We start from the raw sequence: 18,035 nt of genomic DNA on the forward strand, positions 1-18,035 counted from the left end.
GGCGCACCCAGTTAAGCACACATATCAGCATGCCCAAGGACCTGGGTTCAAGCCCCTGCTTCCTACCTGCAAGCGGGGCATGCTTCACAAGCAGTGAAGCAAGTCTACAGCTGTCTCTCTTTCTCTCTCCCTCTATATCTCCCCTTCCCTCTCAATTTTTCTTTGTCTTGTCAAATAAAATATAAAGGGGGAGGAGGGAAAGGAAAGGAAAAAATGGCACCTGGAGTGGTAGATTCATAGTGCAGGCACAGAACCCCTGTGGTAAGTCTGATAGTAATAAGGAAGAAAGAAAGAAAGAAAGAAAGAAAGAAAGAAAGAAAGAAAGAAAGAAAGAGAGAGAGAAAGAGAGAGAGAGAAAGAGAGAGAGAGAGAGAGAGAGAGAGAGAGAGAGAGAGAGAAAGAAAGAAAGAAAGGTGTATTCTCTATGAGGTGAGGAGTGTGTCATTTGAGAACGTGAGAGAAGCCGGAACCCCACTCTGGCGCATGTGAGGCTGAAGGTGCAGCTGAGAGTCTCAGGCATGCAAGTCCCATAACCACCAGCTGGGCTATTTCCCTGGCCACCATTCACTCTTACAGGCATCACAATAATCATGGTCATCTTCACCATGTGTTGCATGAATTCAGTAATATATCAAAGGAACTACGTAAGTAGTAGGTGTCTAGACAAATTAGAAAGTCTTGGGGATTATATTAATTTTTTGCAACTACTATTGTAAATTACCACAAACTGGGTGTTTCAAACACTAGAACTGGAGGCTGGCAAGAGTGTGTTCCTGCTCTGTCATGTGCAAATCCAAGTTCAAGCTCGGCTAAAGCATGTTGAAGGGAGCTTCACTACTGTGATGATTTTTCTCTGTCTCTGAAAAAGTCAGTGTGGAGCAGGGATAGAAAGAAAGGAAAGAAGGAACAAGAAGAGAAAGAGAGAGAGAGAGAGAGAGAAAAGGAAAGAAGGAAGGAAGAGAGAGAGAGAGAAGGGAAAGAGAGTTCATCTGTGTGAAAGAGAAAGAAAGAAAGAGAGGAAGGAAGGGAGGGAGGGAGGGAGGGAGGGAGGGAGGGAGGGAGGGAGAGAAGGAAAAAGAGCCCTCTTATGAGAAAGAAAGAGAGAGAGAGAAAGGAAGAACAGAAGCAAGGGAGAGGGAAAGCAGGAAGAAAGGAAGGAGGAAAAGGAGAGAGAGAAAGGGAGGGAGAGAGGGAGAGAGAGAGGGAGAGGGAGGGAGAGAGGGAGAGGGAGAGGGAGGGAGAGAGGGAGAGAGAGAGGGAGAGGGAGGGAGAGAGGGAGAGGGAGGGAGAGAGGGAGAGGGAGAGGGAGGGAGAGAGGGAGAGGGAGGGAGGGAGAGAGGGAGAGGGAGAGGGAGGGAGAGAGGGAGAGGGAGGGAGGGAGGGAGAGAGGGAGAGGGAGGGAGGGAGGGAGAGAGGGAGAGGGAGGGAGGGAGGGAGGGAGAGGGAGGGAGAGAGGGAGAGAGGGAGAGGGAGAGGGAGGGAGAGAGGGAGAGAGAGAGGGAGAGAGGGAGAGGGAGGGAGAGAGGGAGAGGGAGAGAGAGGGAGAGAGGGAGAGGCAGGGAGAGAGGGAGAGAGGGAGAGGGAGAGAGAGGGAGAGAGGGAGAGGCAGGGAGAGAGGGAGAGGGAGGGAGAGGGAGAGAGAGAGGGAGAGAGGGAGAGGGAGAGGGAGGGAGAGAGGGAGAGGGAGGGAGAGAGGGAGAGAGGGAGAGGGAGGGAGAGAGGGAGAGGGAGAGAGAGAGGGAGAGAGGGAGAGGCAGGGAGAGGGGGAGGGAGGGAGAGAGAGAGAGGGAGAGGCAGGGAGAGAGGGAGAGGGAGGGAGAGAGGGAGAGGGAGGGAGAGAGGGAGAGGGAGGGAGAGAGGGAGAGGGAGGGAGAGAGGGAGAGGCAGGGAGAGAGGGAGAGGCAGGGAGAGAGGGAGAGGCAGGGAGAGTGGGAGAGAGAGAAAATGTAGTGTTTCCTAATTCTGGAGGCTAGGAACCAAAAAGTAATTTCCTTGAGTCAACTAAGTGATACTCCGCTGGAAATAGAGAGGGAAAGTATCTTTCTGACCTTTCCAGCTTTAGTAGAAGCCTGGCTGAAATGCCTTTCCTTACTGGTACACCTCTGTGGTCTCTGCGTCAACATCATGTTCACAATCCTTCCAAGCCTTAGGACCTGGGATTTTTAAGTAGCCATAATTCAGCTTACTAGACTGTCACTGGACCTTGCCAATTATAGTAAGCAGTTGCATCTGTCTGTAAGATGCCCCAGAAGCCAGTGCACAGGTTTGATCTCTACAATGAGCTGGAGCATGCATGCCCCAAGCAGGATTAAAGCTAGTAGCTTCAGTTTATTCAGATGAGGGTCAGAAAGCAGAGGACCCTGCTCCCCCAGACTTGCACAGCTGGCAAGCCCCTGTTCTCCTGGCATTTCTTTCTGCTGCCTGTAAAACAGAGCACAGGCCTGATACCATGATGGAGGTGCCTGTTCCATGTGGCAGGTCTGGCTTCCCTAGATAAACTCCAGTCCCGGGTTCTGCTTGTCTTTTAGAGATAGGACCCCCTGACGTTATGTTATCTGGGAATTCACCAGCAGGGCTGAGCAGACACTGGTGCCTTGTTGGGTTGATGGAACACACATATCAAACCTCTTTTCTTTTGAAAAAAATATCCACCTTGATTTCTGGAAACGCTGTACTATATTCTGTGCCCACCCCTTTCTGTTATTTTTCTATTTGTGTCTTTTATTTCTCTGTTCCATTTTGATCATTGTATTATCCCTGAGATGTCTATTATAAAGAACATTTGAACCTAATCTGGAGGTAAGAATGACAGATAAATTAGTGGTAAACGTTTCCATTTATTCATTTATTTTTGGCTGTCTTTGGATCTATACCACTCTAAGTCAACTTTTATTTCAGGGGGAGAGAGAGAGAGAGAGACAGAGAGAGAGAGAGAGAGAGAGACAGAGAGAGAAGGAGGGCGACAACCCATAGCAACAAAGCTTCCTCCAGTGCAGGGGCAAGGGGGTGATTGGAATCTGGCTTGGCAAATCAAGGGCATGATTCTGGTGAGATATTTTGCAACTGTGTCAAATTATTTCTAACGACATTTTTAAAACGTTTTCTTTTTTCTTCTTCTTTAATTGAGGGAGTTAGTGACGTACAGTGCGGTCACTGACACACGGTGCAATTTCCATTACACACCAGGACCAGCCAGCTCTCTTCCTCCCTCCTTCTCCCGCTTCCCATCCTTTGCTTCAGGGCAGCAGGCCTTCCCAGCTCTCATCTCACTCTGTCCTCTTGCCCTGTCCCTATATATCAAGTCCCACTTATAAGTCGGGTCACTTGGTAGCTGCCTTTCTCATTTTTGGCTTATTTCATTTAACATCAAGGGATCAGTCATGTAATCCTTCAGTTGAGTCGCGAAGCCTGTTTCTAGAGGCAGACACACGTAGAAATTAGAACACAAAGCACTCTTCACAAGGCCAGAGTCATCAACTTAGAGTCCAAATGGCAATTCCCAAGTCTTTCCCATAGTTCCAATTGCATTGTACTTCCCACAATATTGAGATAGAGTGGCCACTGCTTTTAGATCCCCCCCTCCGATGATGAAAACAAACTTGGAGTGCTAAGCGATGTGCCCCAGATCAATGAGCCTGAACTTAGACCTTGGCCCGGCCCTCTTCTCGCTTCCCTATGGGCAGCAGGGAGGACAGGGCCCCCTTCCTGATTCCCTTCCTGTGTCAGCACACACCTTGGTCAAGCAGCCGCCTTACCTGCTGTGACCATAGCTCTCAGGAGCGTAGTACATGAAGACACTGCCTCCAGCCCTCCTGGCCCAGTGGCTGGCCATGTCGATCACGGGGCAGGTGATGAAGTAGTCCCTGGAAACAGTCAGCAAAGGGACATCGTTAGTCTTGCTATCAACAACTATGCCTGGTGAAAGCCTTTCCGAAACAAGGGTCCCTTCAGCCACCAAATCTCTCTGTGGAGAGCACAACCCAGGCTCCCCTAGTTGGCCCCACCACTGGCGTGTGACCCAGTCGGGTTTCCAGCTGCTGCTATGGTCGTCAGTTGGTGTATTTTAGTGACGCAATTCAGAATGAAGAGCCATGTGGGATAAATGCCTTCCCAGAATAGCAATTTGCTTTAAGATTTGGGAGCAAGTGTGTGTGCCTGTGTGTGTGTGCGTGTGTGTGCCTGTGTGTGTCTGTGCACACATGTGCGTGTGTGCGCCTGTGTGCATGTGTGTGTGTGCGCATGTGTGCGTGTGTGTGTGTGTGTGTGTGTGTGTGTACGTGTGTCTATTTTAATCAGAGCTCTGGTTTATGCAGGTGTGGGGGACTGAACCTGGGAATTTGGAGCCTCAGGCATGAGAGTCTCTTTCTATAGCCATTATGCTACTATCCCTCACCAGGGAGCTGCTTTTTTTTTTTTTTGCCTCTAGCTAGATTTACTTCTGGGACTTGATGCCAGCACTGTGAAGCCACTGCTCCTGGGGGCCATTAATTCCATTTTATCTATTTATCTATTTATTCATTCATGTATTTTAATATATATTTTAATATTTTATTTATTTATTATTGGATAGAGACAGACAGAAATTGAAAGAGGAATGGAAGAGAGGGGAAAAAAACAAGAGACACCTGCAACTTTGCTTCACCACTAGTGAAGCTTTCCCCCTGCAGGTGGGAACCAGGGGCTTGAACCTGGCTCCTTGAGCATTATAATGTGAGTGCTTAACCAGATGCACCACCTCCTGGATCCCCATTTTTTTCCATTTTATTGGATGGGACAGAGAGAAATTGGTGGGGGGGGGGGGCAGAGAGAGAGAGAAAGACAGACACCTGCAGACCTGATTATGAAGTGTTCTCCCTGCAGGTGGACATTGAGGGGCTCAAACCTGGATCCTTGCATGGGTCCTTACACTTAGTACTATGTGCGCTTAAACAGATGTGTCACTCTCTGGCCCCAGTGAGCAGATATTTTATAGGAAAATGAATGGCATCTATTAGGGAACAGAAGATGAACAAGCTGGCAGTTTTAAGGAAGACAGAGGCCTCAGGGGTGTTTCATGCCTAGAATGTCTTCAGACTAGCAGAGTGAACACCCCACCCCCAGGGGACATTTGGTAGTGTTTAGGGCTGGCATTTTTGGCTATCACAGCCGTGTATATCTAGAGATTGCCATTGGGTCCAGCCGAGCTGCTCAGCAAGGCTCAATGCACAAGGCAGCTCCCTACAGCAATTAAGAATCCTCTCCAAGGGAGTCGGGCGGTAGTGCAGTGGGTTAAGCACGTGGTGCAAAGCACAAGGACTGGCATGAGGATTCCAGTTCGAGCCCCTGGCCTCCCACCTACAGGGGAGTCGCTTCACAGGCAGTGAAGCAGGTCTGCAGGTGTCTATCTTTCTCTCCCCTCTCTGTCTTCCCCTCCTCTCTCCATTTCTCTCTGTCCTATCCAACAACAAGGACATCAACAACAACTACTACAACAACAATAAAAACAACATGGGCAACAAAAAGGAAATAAATAAAAGAGAAAAAAAATTTAAAGAGAATCCTATCCAAAACATCAGTAGGGAGGGAGGGATTGTGAGCCTTGCTTCCAACATCCAAAGCTTCCCACTTGCTCCTCCTTGAGGGGTCAGACCATGAGGTGAAGAAGCTTAACCCAGGGCTCCTAGGGGTGGCATCAGGCACCTGTGTGTGGTCTCTGCAAATGCTACAGAGAAGTGAGCCTGTGCAGATGCAGGCCTCAAATGGTCTCAGGTCCCAGGAGGAGCTTGGAGCCTACAGCATGGCCATCTCTGCATCTGAGAGACCAAGCCCGGGGTCTTCCCCCTGCAAAGATTTCAGAAACCGCTGAGACTGAAAGTTCTCAAAAACATCTCTCAGCGGGGAGGGTCACCCACACCCCTTTCCTGTCTCTTGAAGTCAGCACCTTGGGTGAGTCTGTCCCGCAGCTCAAGTGTTTATAGGAAGGGAGTCAAAGGGTTGGGGCCACATAGTAAACCCTTGAAGAGTGGTAAGAAGACAGCTGTGGAAGGTAACCAGAAGAGTCAAGTGTTGGCCATTCTGGGGGAAAAAAAAAAACAAAACACCTAGGAGCCAGAGGCATGAGAGTCTCTTTGCATAATCATTATGCTAACTGGAATCTGGGAGGACACAAAGACCTCAGCTGAGAGAATTCTGGAGTCTGCCTCCACCATGAAGCCTTCTTTGGATACCTGCTATCCCATAACTTTTTCCTCTCCAAGCCAGTTAGTTATAGAGACCAAGTTGGGCAAATTCACAGGCTTTCTGAAGGTTTGCCCTGAGATCTTCCTACAACACAGATCATATGGTCAGTTCCACTTTGGTTCTGGGGTTTGAGGACATCTGTGAGTTCTTAGGGTGTCTTTGGGGCTCGATTTCTAGAAATAGCAGTTGGCCATTAGGTTAAAAGCTAAGTTCTCTGTTACAAGAAAATTAAAGCCTTTCTGGCTCTCAGGATCCTAGTGGGCAGTACAGAGTTTTATTCTGAACTAGACTCTGAGATTAGAAACCATAAACTCTTGGGTGGAAAGACCATGCAGGGCCATGAGTCTCAATGCCCTGCTGGCAACATCGAGTTCAGCAGAGGCCACTGAGTCGTGACACTTCTGTTCCCAGGGACAAAGAGCAAGAGCAACAGGGACCTCCTGGAGGAAGAGGGGGTCCTGCCAGTGAAGCAGAACCTGTACAGCAAGGGTCTGCAAGGGCCATGCTACCTGGGGGTCACCACTGTGGTCGCAGCCCCAGGGGGCTCTAAAGACACAGACAGGAAGAATGCCGGTGATTTCTTGAATATGACTTTTAATGGAAAACTCACTTCTTGAGTACTTGGTCTACACTCACATAAAGCATGGTGGTTGTTGTTTTTAAAATATTTTATATTTGAGAGAGATGCAGAGAGACAGAGAGAGAGAAACACCAGAGCACTGCTCAGCTCTGGTTTATGGTGGTGTGGGGGACTGAACCAGGGACTTTGGAGCCTCAGGCAGGAGAGTCTGTTTACATAACCATTATGCTATTTCCCCCACCCTAAAGCGGGGTTCTTGACACAAGTGAGCTGACACCCTGGCATGGATGACTGCCATGAGCCCGGAGACGGTACTGAGAGAGAAACGGACATTCAATAGAGACCCCAGAAGCTGTGCTGGGCCCAGCAGGGTTGGGGAGAATGCCTAAGCCGGAGAGGACATATCAATAGTGAGTGAAGAATCTGGAAAAGGGGGGACCAGAAACACTGGGGTTACTTCAGGTTGGGATGTGGCCTTAGTCATCCAAACTTTCTCTCCCTAATGACTATTTTCCATGTGTTGGGGGAACATCAGCACCATTATTAACTAGAGCAAGGCTCAGCTCTGGCTTAACATGGTCTTGGAAATTAAAACGGACTTTCAAGCTTCAGGCATGAAAGTCTTTTGGGGTGGAAGGGGTAGGTGGTGGTGCACCGGGTTCCATGCACATGGTACAAAGCACCAGAATCCCTGTTCGAGCCCCAACTCCCCACCTGCAGGGAGGAGACTTCACAAGAGGAGAAGTGGGTCAGCAGGTGCCTATCTTTCTCTCCTCTTCTCTGCACCCCCCCCCCTTCAATTTCTCTCTATCCTTTCCAATAAAATGGGAACAAAGGCTTCCGGGACCATGGCTTCATAGTGCTGGCACCACCAAGCCCTAGCAAAACCCTGGAGGCCATAAACACACATTTGCATATCCATTAACTCTCTCCCTGCCCCCAAGGTGAACTCTAGTCACTTAATGGAATCACTGGCAAGAGCTTTGAGAAATACTGGTGCCTGTGGCCCTGTGTCATCTTGCCCTTGAGCACTCCCGATGCTTCTCCCAGAAGTCACAGTAGAGCTTGCTGTCCAGGGAGCATGGAAGCTCACTCTGCTGGGGCCACTGGGCTCTGTCTGCACATCTGTCGAGTGGCTGCTTCTTGGCAGAGAGTGTAATGAGTTCCAGCCTCTCGGTGACCAAGCAAATAGGGGCAAGCGCTTCAACGGCAAGCACTTGGCTCATCTTTCGTGCCTCACACTGCCAGGTAGCACCCGTGCTGTCCACAGAGTGGCTGGTGCAGAGGACAGAGAAAGGCAGGTCTTGGATTCTCATTCAGAACCTGAGCTGTCACCTTGGCCAGCCCTCCGGGCAGCAGCAGGAAAAGCACAGCTTACCGGGTGGCGTTCTCTAGGGCCCTGGAGAAGGAGGCGTAGTCGTCTGTGGAGTGCTCCAGGGAGTAATACCAAGTAGCAGCAGCCAGAACTCCAGAGTCAGCATCCTCGCCACCCAGTGAATTCTGCAGAGCCTGGTAAAATGCTGTTTTGCTACTGGTCCGGCCTTGGCTTTCCTCAAATTGCTTAAGAGAAACACAAAAGATATGAAACTCTCCCTAGTATGATTCAGAAGGGACCCAGTCATTGTCCCTGAAACTTCGACCCTAGAATTTCTTTTGGGGGTGGGGGTGGGTGGGGAGGGCGATGGCACACCCAGTTAAATGCAAGGACCTGGGTTCAAGTCCCCGGCTTCCCACCTGCAGGATGGATGCTTCCCAAGCAGTGAAGCAGGTCTGCAGTTGTCTTTATTTCTCTCCCCTCTCTCTGTCTTCCCCTCCTCTCTCCATTTCTGGGGACTTGAACTGGGATATCTATGCCAGGTCATTGTATAGAGACAAAAATTGAGAGGGGAATGGGAGATAGAGAGGGAGAGACAGAGAGTTGCCTACAGCCTTGCTTCACCACTTGTGAAGCTTCCCTCCTGCAGGTAGGGGTCGGGGGCTTGAACCCGGGTCCTTATGCACTACAGTGTGAGTGCTTAAGCAGGTACACCATTGCTTGTTCCCCCAAAAGTTATTTTATACAGAACACAAACACAGGACTGACAGAAACATTTATAACTAACATTCATACTCATGACTCTTACCATATATTTTATTTCTTTTACATTTTTTATTATCTTTAGTTACTGGATAGAAATAGCCAGAAATTGAGAGGAAAGGGGAGACAGAGAGACACCTGCAGCCGTGCTTCACCACTTGTGGGCCCTGCAGGTGGGGGCCAGGGCTTGAAACCACATCTTTGCACATAGTAGCATGTGTACTCAGCCAGGTGTGCCATCACCCAGCACCCTCTTAGTTGTTCATAAGAATGATACCCTTCAATGACTGTGAAGAGAACAGTGACCTGGGTGCCCTCCAGCATGTGAGAGAAGCTGAGTGCTGCAGGCACGATCTTTGGGCTAGGAGTAGAGCCAGCCAGGGAAGATACACAAACAGCAGAAGTCTGTCTTGCATGTCCATACAGTCTAATGTGAAGAAACAGGCCTTGCTGGTACTCGTGTGGGGGGCCCTCGCAGCAGAAGTAAGTCAGTACTGGCCTCTCGTGCTAATTCTAGTGGCTAACAACAGGAAAAGACCAGGAGACCATTTGGTTTCAAATGATCCGTTTATTGTACAGAAGGCAAGATTTAAGTAGCAGAAGGGAACAAAGGACATTTTTCACATGTGATGATAATGATGGGTTCTGAAGGTGAGAACCCCCATGGTGAAGGTTCTAAGGAATGAGGAGAATTGACAGTGGTAGAGGGGAGTTCCAGAATGATTAGTGGCAAGGGAGAAGCAGACAGAGAGGAGCCTTGAAGGCAGAGAGATAAGACAGAGGAGTTAGATCAAGGTGGAGGAGGGGATTAAGGAACTAGAAAGGAGAGCCTTTTGGTCAAGGCAGAATGTTGACATATAGAGTATGTGTGATCAAAGCAGGTGAATCATAGTGAACTTTAAGCAGGAAAACCATTTGGTTTATAACAAGGAAATGAGTTAAGTGTTAGGGGGTGTAGGTTCTTGTGGTGCTTAGGAGACTGACAAGGGAAAACTGAGGCAGGAAAGCTTTTCTCCTCCATGTTCGACCCCTGAAAGGGAGAGACTGACAGGTGGGATATCTTTTCAGACCTCCATCTTTATGATTGGAGTTTCCCTATGCTCTTACCATGCTTTCACAATTATCCCCACAAGGCCTGTCCCACCACCCCTGCCTTCCATTACCCTCTTGAGGCATCCAACCCCAGAACCAGAGCAGAAGTGGGAGGAGGGTCACTTTTGGGAGGCTGGTAGCATATAAGATGAAAATCCCACAGGGCTGAATTAGGTCTCCATAGGCTGCCTTGCCATTGGAGTGGGAGGTGGTGGGTTAATCTGCCTTTTTCCCTCATATAAGGTGTCCACAATCAGATCCAGGCAGCTCGGGTCTAGTTGCTGACAATCACACACACTCAAGGGAGAAACTTTCCCTCTCAGAGAACTTTTCCCTTGTGTGTAAGATGCAGACACAGACCGAGTCTGCTGTTTAACAATATTCATGCTTTCTGGGAGTCAGGCGGCAGCACAGTGGGTTAAGTGCATGTGGTGTGAAGCGCAGGGACCAGCATAAGGATCCTGGGTCAAGCCCCCAGCTCCCCTCCTGCAGGGGAGTCCCTTCACAGGCGATGAAGCAGGTCTGCAGATGTCTGTCTTTCTCTCCCCCTCTCTGTCTTCCCCTCCTCTCTCCATTTCTCTTTGTCCTATCTAACAATGATAACATCAATAACAACAACAATAATAGCTACAACAACAACAAGGGCAACAAAAGGGAAAAAAATAAATTTTTTTTAAAAATTCATGCTTTCCGTATGGTCCTGCATGCCCGAGCTTAGATGTTCAAGGTGATGCTGAGCCCAATGTAAATGTTCTCCGAGTTCATCCTCACCAGCGCTAGGTGACAGGTTTCATGGACAAGGAAGCTGGCTCCGAGAGGGTGAGTGCTGTCCTCAGAGTCACTCAGCTAATGGCAGAGGTGAGAAGAAAACCCAGTTTTGTCTGGTCCAGCAACCACTGCCCTCAGAACCTCAGCTATGTACCGCTAGAGCCAGGATTTCTGTAGCTGAACTGGGAACTATGTTGCTGACATGGTCTCAGTGTGCGTGGGCTTCCTGTAACATACTTCCTGTAATGTACTTCCTGTAACATACTCTATGCTTAAGAGCCTTGACGGTCGGTCCTTCCTGCCCTTTCTGTCTCCACACCCCCTAACTTGGATGGAAGACAACTGTTGGGCCAGACCAAGCCCGAACTTCAATGTATATTTCTTTTATTTTTATATTTATCTAATTTTATTTATTATTGGATAGAGACAGAAATTGAGAGGGAAGGGGGTCAGGTGGTAGTGGTGGGCTAAGCTCAGGTGACATAAAGTGCAAAGACCTGTTTAAGATTGCCAGCTCAAGCCCCCGGCTCCCCACCTGCAGGGGAATCACTTCACAAGCTTCACAAGCAGGTCTGCAGATGTCTTTCTTTCTCTCCCCTCTCTCTGTATTCTCCTCCTCTCTCCATTTCTCTCTGTCCTACCCAACAACGATGACAACAATGACAACAATAATAATAACAACAACAATAGGCAAAAAAAAAGAGAGAGAAAAAAATAGCTTCCAGGAGCAGTGGATTTGTAGTGTAGGCACCAAGCCCCAGCAATAACCTTGGGGACAAAAAGTAAAAACAGAAAAATTGAGAGGGGAAGGGGAGATAGAGATAGAGAGACATCTGCAGCCCTGCTTCACCACTTGTGAAGCTTCCTCCTACAGGTGGGGACCAGGGGCTAAATGTATATTCAAGTAGCCTGGGAACCCTGTGATAATGTAGGTTCTGGTGGGCTGGGTGGGTGTCCATACCTGGTAGAGCACACACCTTGCCATAGGTGAGGGAGGTCTCAGGTCCAAGCCTCCAGCCTTGCAGGAGGGAAGTTTTAAATGTGGTAGAGCTGTACTCTGGGTATATCCTCTGCTCTGTCTTGCTCTCGGCTTCTCACCCTGTAACCCTCCGTGAAAAAAAGGAAGAAAGAGAGAGAGAAGGAAGGAACGAAGGAAGAAAGGAAGGAAGGAAGGGAGGAATGAAGGAAGGGAGGAAGGAAGGAAGGGAGGAACGAAGGAAGGGAGGAAGGAAGGAAGGGAGGAACGAAGGAAGGGAGGAAGGAAGGGAGGGAGGAAGGAAGGAAGGAAGGAAGGGAGGAAGGGGGAGTCTGGTGGTAACAACTGGTTAAGTGCATGTGGCGCAAAGTGCAGGGACCACCGTAAGGATCCTGGTTCGAGCCCCTGGCTCCCCACCTGCAGGGGAGTCGCTTCACAGGCAGTGAAGCAGGTCTGCAGGTGTCTGTCTTTCTCTCCCCCTCTCTGTCTTCCCCTCCTCTCTCCATTTCTCTCTGTCCTATCCAACAATGACATTAATAGCAGCAACAATAATAACTACAACAACAATGAAAAACAAGAGCAACAAAAGGGAAAATAAACAAATAAAAAAAAGAAAAGGAAGGAAGGAAGGAAGGAAGGAAGGGAGGAAGGGAGGGAAAAAGGAGGAGAAGGAGAGAGGAAACAGGAAAGCAAGGAATCGAGGGAGGGAGGGAGGGAGGGAGGGAGGGAAAGGCACACAGGGATCAAGCCCTGGCAATTACCCTGGTAACAAATAAATAAATAAATAAATAAATAAATAAATAAATAAAGTGAAATAAACATGTTGATCATGAGACTGTGGTGGTGATGTCACAAGGGGTGTCCCGGCAGATCAAGCTGCTCAGAGTGTCCCTGTCTGGATCAGAGCAGCCTGCCTCCTCCATGAACTGGACTGGGAAAGCAGATCCTGGAGTCAAGTTATCTGGGAGCCCAACAGAATCGCCCTCTGTAGTTTCAGGACCTTCAATCAGTCCTTGACCCTCTCTGTCCTTTAGGACCGGTAAGCAGAAATGTAAGAGCACACAGAAGAAGAGCTGCTATAGTCCAGTGCAAGGCGTGGGGGAGGACTGAGCACATTCTGTGCACCAAGTCCTGGGAGTGGTGACTCTAATTCACCTCTACCCAGGCAGGCTCCCTTTCGGATTCTGAAGCTGGGTAACTGTGAATGCTGGTGTGCTTGCCTGCCACCACAAGGCAACAACATGGCAAAGGCAGCAGGCAGGTCGAATGTGGTGCTGGGCATCTAAGAGGTACTCGCGTTGGCCGAGTGAGTCGGGGATGCACTGACTTTTGCAGAAATACAGACTAAAGGCCACAAGTTAAAGCTCTTGGGTTCAGGTAGCAGAGCTGGAAGGATCTGAGTTGGATGCTAGTGTGACTGTGGAAAGGTACCTTAATCTCTCTGTGTCTTTGTTTCCTTGTTTGGAGAATGGACACAGGAATATAATTATCTTCAAAAGATTCTTAAAAAAAATTTTTTTTATTTACTCTTAGATAGAGACAGAGTGAAACTGAGATGGGAGGAAAAGATAACTCAACAAGACAAACAAAAGACTCAAAGTGAAGCGATGGAAAACTATCACACAGACCAATGGCCCACAAAAAAGGGCGGGAACAGCTATTCTCATATCTGAAGGGGAGAGACAGAGAGACACCTGCAGACCTGCTTCACCACTCATGAAAATTCCCCCTGCAGATAGAAACATGAGGCTTGAACCTGGATCTTTGCACACTGTAATGTGAGTGCTTAACCAGGAGCACCACTGCCTGGCTCCTCAAAGTATTCTCAGGGGGCTCAATGAGATGGTACCACCAAGGTACCACACACAAGCTCAGCTGTGATTGTTGCTTGAAATTTGCAAACTCAACTCTGCAGTCAATTCAGATCAACCAGGGAATCCCAAGTCCCACAGAAAGGTCTGAGCCATGCTTATCCCATTGGATATAGATCCAGACACTTTAGAAACCTTCCCTGCTAAACATTTATTGACTTTGTCTTTAAAAAAAAAAAAAAGAAAGAAAGAAAAAAAGAACTTCTTTTTTGGGTTCTAGAGAAATGCTCTGCATGGTGAGGTAGCTTTTAGGAGTCCCAGGGGCCAAACTGAGGGCACTGATACAGGAAGCCTCTCTGAGGTAAAAGTGCTCAAGTAACTTCCAGGCTAGGGAGCTGGAAGGAGAGGTCTGGCTTCTGTTTCCATGAGCTTGTGGATCTGAGTCACTGAGAGGAGCTGGAGCAAGGCCTTGTCAGCCTCTCAGCAATCCAGAGACCATGGGGTGTGGGTGGAGCCTCCCCAGGCACGTAGGAATGTGGAGACGCTTGTATTCAGCAAGACCCTCATCTCCTCACTCTTGGCAGGACCACAGCACAGATGCCATTGCTGTTTTAATTAGGGAGGCAGCAGGGGAGTAGCCCTCACGTGACTGCAGGCTCAGACTCCATAAGCTGTAATTACAGGCCTGGCCTACCCAGAAGGAGCTCTGTGAGGGGCGGGGGGAAGAGGGGTCAGAGCAGTGGAGAATTGTGGGTTTCTAAAGGACAGCTTCCAATGTGTCCTCAGGAATAGTCAAGGCCTCTCGGAAGTATTCAGAGATGGTAGAGGGAAAAATGTCTCCCTTCCCTTTCCATTTCTGTTTTATCAAATAAGAAGGGGGGGGGGAGAAAAGAACGAAAGAAGGAAAGGAAGGAAGGAAGGAAGGAAGGAAGGAAGGAAGGAAGGAAGGAAGGAAGGAAGGAAGGAAGGAAGGAAGGAAATTCTGACTTGGCTCTAGCAGACTGCGTCAAGACTCTAGCACCTAGGAATCTCAACTTTCGGGGACAGATGGTGGAGCACCACGTTGAGTACACATGTTATGATGCACAAAGACCCGGGCTGGGTTCAAGTCCCCCGTCCCCACCCTCAGGGGAAGCTTTGCAAGTGGTGAAGCAGTGCCGCAGGTCTCTCTCTCTCTCTCCACCTCTCTATCTCCCTCTTCTCAATTTCTGGCTGCCTCTAGCTGATAAATAAGGATAATAAGAAAATTAAAAGATCTAAGAGTCTCAATATTCCTCCATCTGTAGTGCAGGACCTCAAGGGACTCGTCAATCAATCATCAATAAATTTTGTCTGTGATTACTCTGTCTGGGAGTGATGCTGGGATCCAGACTCCTATGAATGATCACTGTGGCATGCACATTGTGTCTCTCTCACCTCTGGTTAGTAAACTATTAAAAAATAAATGCATCTTCAATTAGCTAGCTGCTTACAAGCTGTACTTACAAGTTGGAAGCTCTGGGCACTGAGGACACGAAGTGGGATACTACGGACTCTCTCTACCTTGTGGGACATCTGGTTGGGCTAGGGGTCTGCTGAGACACTGTACATCTTTGAAACAGAAAGTTCAGCAAGGCTGGGTGCTCAACTAAGACTAATAGAACAGACAGAGTCAAGGGCATTGGCTGGCGAAGGCCAAATACTGTGATGTAGAACATTGGTGTGGGCCTCGGGCTTCACGGAGGGCAGTAGAGCCAAGACAGGAGAAGACAAAGGCCGAGACATGGACTTCTGGGTGAGGAGGAACCCGGACACCAGAGGGGTGGACATGGGTAGCAGAGCTAGAGTTAGGTGGTAGCTGCCTCGACCTCAACCTGCTTTTGCTTTGAGAAGGGCCCAGGAGAAGGGCTACTTAAGGCCAGTTTGTGGATGTGTTTGTGGCAGAGCAGATCAGCTTCTGCTTGTCCTTGAATTGGTGGCTTCAGCTTAGTGAGGCCCCACTAAGGAGCCCTCTAGCCCCTCCTCCTCCTCCTCCTCCTCCTCCTCCCTCCTCCCTCCTCCCTCCTCCCTCCTCCCTCCTCCCTCCTCCCTCCTCCTCCTCCTTCTTTGTTGCTTCCAGGGTTATCGCTGGGGCTCGGTGCTAGCACTATGAATCCACTATTCAAGGCAGCCATTGTTTCCCTCTTTTTAAAAAATATTTATTTATTTATTTATTCCCTTTTGTTGCCCTTGTTGTTTTATTGTTGTAGTTATTATTGTCGTCGTTGTTGGATAGGACAGAGAGAAATGGAGAGAGGAGGGGAAGACAAAGAGGGGGAGAGAAAGACAGCGACTTCCCTACAGGTGGGGAGCCGGGGGCTCGAACTGGGATCCTTATGCCAGTCCTTGTGCTTTGTGCCAGGTGTGCTTAACCCACTGCGCTACTGCCCGACCCCCGTTTTCCAATCTTTTAAAGAATAGGACAATGGGATGATCTCACTCATGGACAGAAGTTGAAAAACAAGATCAGAAGGGAAAACACTAAACAGAATTTGGATTGGAGTTGGTGTATTGAACCAAAGTAAAAGACTCTGAGGTGGGGTGGGGGGTTCAGGTCCTGGAACATAATGGCAGAGAACCTAGTAGGGGTTGGACTGTTATGTGGAAAACTGGGAAATGATATGCGTATCCAAACTACTGTGTTTTTCTGTCAACTGTAAACCATTAATCCCCCAATACACCTTCTGCACCCCACAATGACCCTGGGTCCACGCTCCCAGAGGGATAAAGAATAGGAAAGCTATCAGGGGAGGGGATGGGATACAGAGTTCTGGTGGTGGGAATTGTGTGGAGTTGTACTCCTCTTATTCTATGGTTCTTGTCAGTGTTTATTTTTTATAGATAATTTTTTAATGAAAAAAAAGAAATTAAGAAAATGAATCATAAAAAAGGATAGGACAATAGGATGGAGAGAAATTGAGAAAGAAGGGGAAGATAGAGAAGGGGAAAGAAAGAGACACCTGCAGCTCTGCTTCACTGCTTATAAAGCGATGCCCCTGCAGGTGGGGAGCCGGGGGCTTGAACTGGGATCCTTGAGCAGGTCCTTGAGCTTTGTACTATGTGTGCTTAACCCAGTGTATCACTGCCCGGCCCCCTTAGCCACTGCGTCTTACTGGTCACCTCTCCCTCAGTGCCCTTCCTGCTTCCCCAGCCTCTCTCCACACCAGCATCACTCTCTCATCCTCAGAGAATGTGTCCCCCAGGAAGCATCTTTGTAGTTGCTTCTGTTGTTAGACAAAGGGCCACCTTTCCTGAGGCCAGGGCCTTGCTGCCCAGTGCCAGGGTCCATCCCTCCATGTTTCAGTGACGTCACTGGACAAACTCCCTCTCTCCTAGGACCTTCAGTCTGAAGATCTCTGTGATTCCCACCCATACAGAAATCTAAGTGCTTGCATCCGGGTCTCCAAGGAAAGTCTTCAGTCATTCACTGGGTTCCCACAAGACCAAGGCAACTCTTACTGCTGCCTGTGCTGCCAAGCAAATTGGTCTCAGGGAGTGAGTCCATTCTCTTCACTTTGCAGCCGTCAGCCTCCTCCCCCAACACCTGGGTTCCCACTCCCAGGCCACTGGTGACAGCTGGCTTCTGAGACATCCACTAACTAGCTCTGCTCACCTTCCTAGGCCAGTTTTCTTTCTCCTGGTCTTTATGATCCTCCCCTCACCTTCTCCTCAAAGGATTCATTACAGGAACCCAGTCTGAGATTTTGTCCACTTTAAAAAATATATATATATTTTAATGACAGTGATCAGAGCATTGCTCAACTCGTGCTTAGGGTAATGCCGAGAATTGAACCTGGCACTCTGGGGTCTCAGCTATGAAAGCCTTGTTCCATAAACCACAGTGCTAGATCCCTCCATCCCTGTGTTGTCCAGTTTTAAATGTGAAGGCTGCCATCCGTCACCTGTGTCGCTTCTCTTTTTATTTGTCCACAAATATTTGTATGTGCCATGCTGCTCTGTTTCTGCAGTCTCCTGCAGATGAAAGATGCCTACACCTCTCTCTAGTCTGAACCTTTTTCCTCCAAACCCAAATATAGCAGGTCCTCAAATAATGCCATTCCTTTATAGTGTCAGTGATGAAAAACATCCTAATCCCTGTTTAATCCCTGTTAAATAAAAGAATGCTGTGATCAGAGGAATCATGTGTGTGTGTGTGTGTCTGTGTGTCTGTGGTGTGTGTGTGTGCGCGTGCGCGCGTTTATGCTGGTTGATTTCAAGTTTCAGTTCCCAAGATCCTAAGCACAGTGTTCCCTGAGGGCTTGCTGTATCTCATATCTTTCACAGTCATTATATCTAGTTAATTCTGTGCATTTGTCATTCTCAAATGTGCACAACATGGCCCTTCAAGAAGAATAGAATGTCCCCATCTGTGACCATGGACAGCAAGCTCCAAGGGTCAGGGACTCAGAGGTTCCATGGACTCCTGTGCTGACTGTGAATCTATATGAGGCCTGGGTCAGACAGACGGGGTACACAGTTAATTGTACCTATTTT

At 48.7% G+C, this 18,035-nt stretch overlaps 1 protein-coding gene across 1 annotated transcript in view; it reads right to left on the reverse strand.

The window, feature by feature from the left end:
• The window catches only part of TG (thyroglobulin), a 302,611-nt gene that overhangs the window by 21,913 nt on the left and 262,663 nt on the right, over positions 1 to 18,035 (reverse strand). The window contains exons 44-45 of the mRNA XM_060202376.1: positions 8,178 to 8,359; positions 3,756 to 3,863 (exon numbers count right to left, since the gene is read on the reverse strand). Of these exons, the coding sequence (XP_060058359.1) occupies positions 3,756 to 3,863; positions 8,178 to 8,359 (290 nt within the window). The remainder of the gene's footprint in view (positions 1 to 3,755; positions 3,864 to 8,177; positions 8,360 to 18,035) is intronic.

This window comes from Erinaceus europaeus, chromosome 1, assembly GCF_950295315.1.
Source record: "Erinaceus europaeus chromosome 1, mEriEur2.1, whole genome shotgun sequence".
In the NCBI taxonomy this organism is placed as follows: domain Eukaryota; kingdom Metazoa; phylum Chordata; class Mammalia; order Eulipotyphla; family Erinaceidae; genus Erinaceus; species Erinaceus europaeus.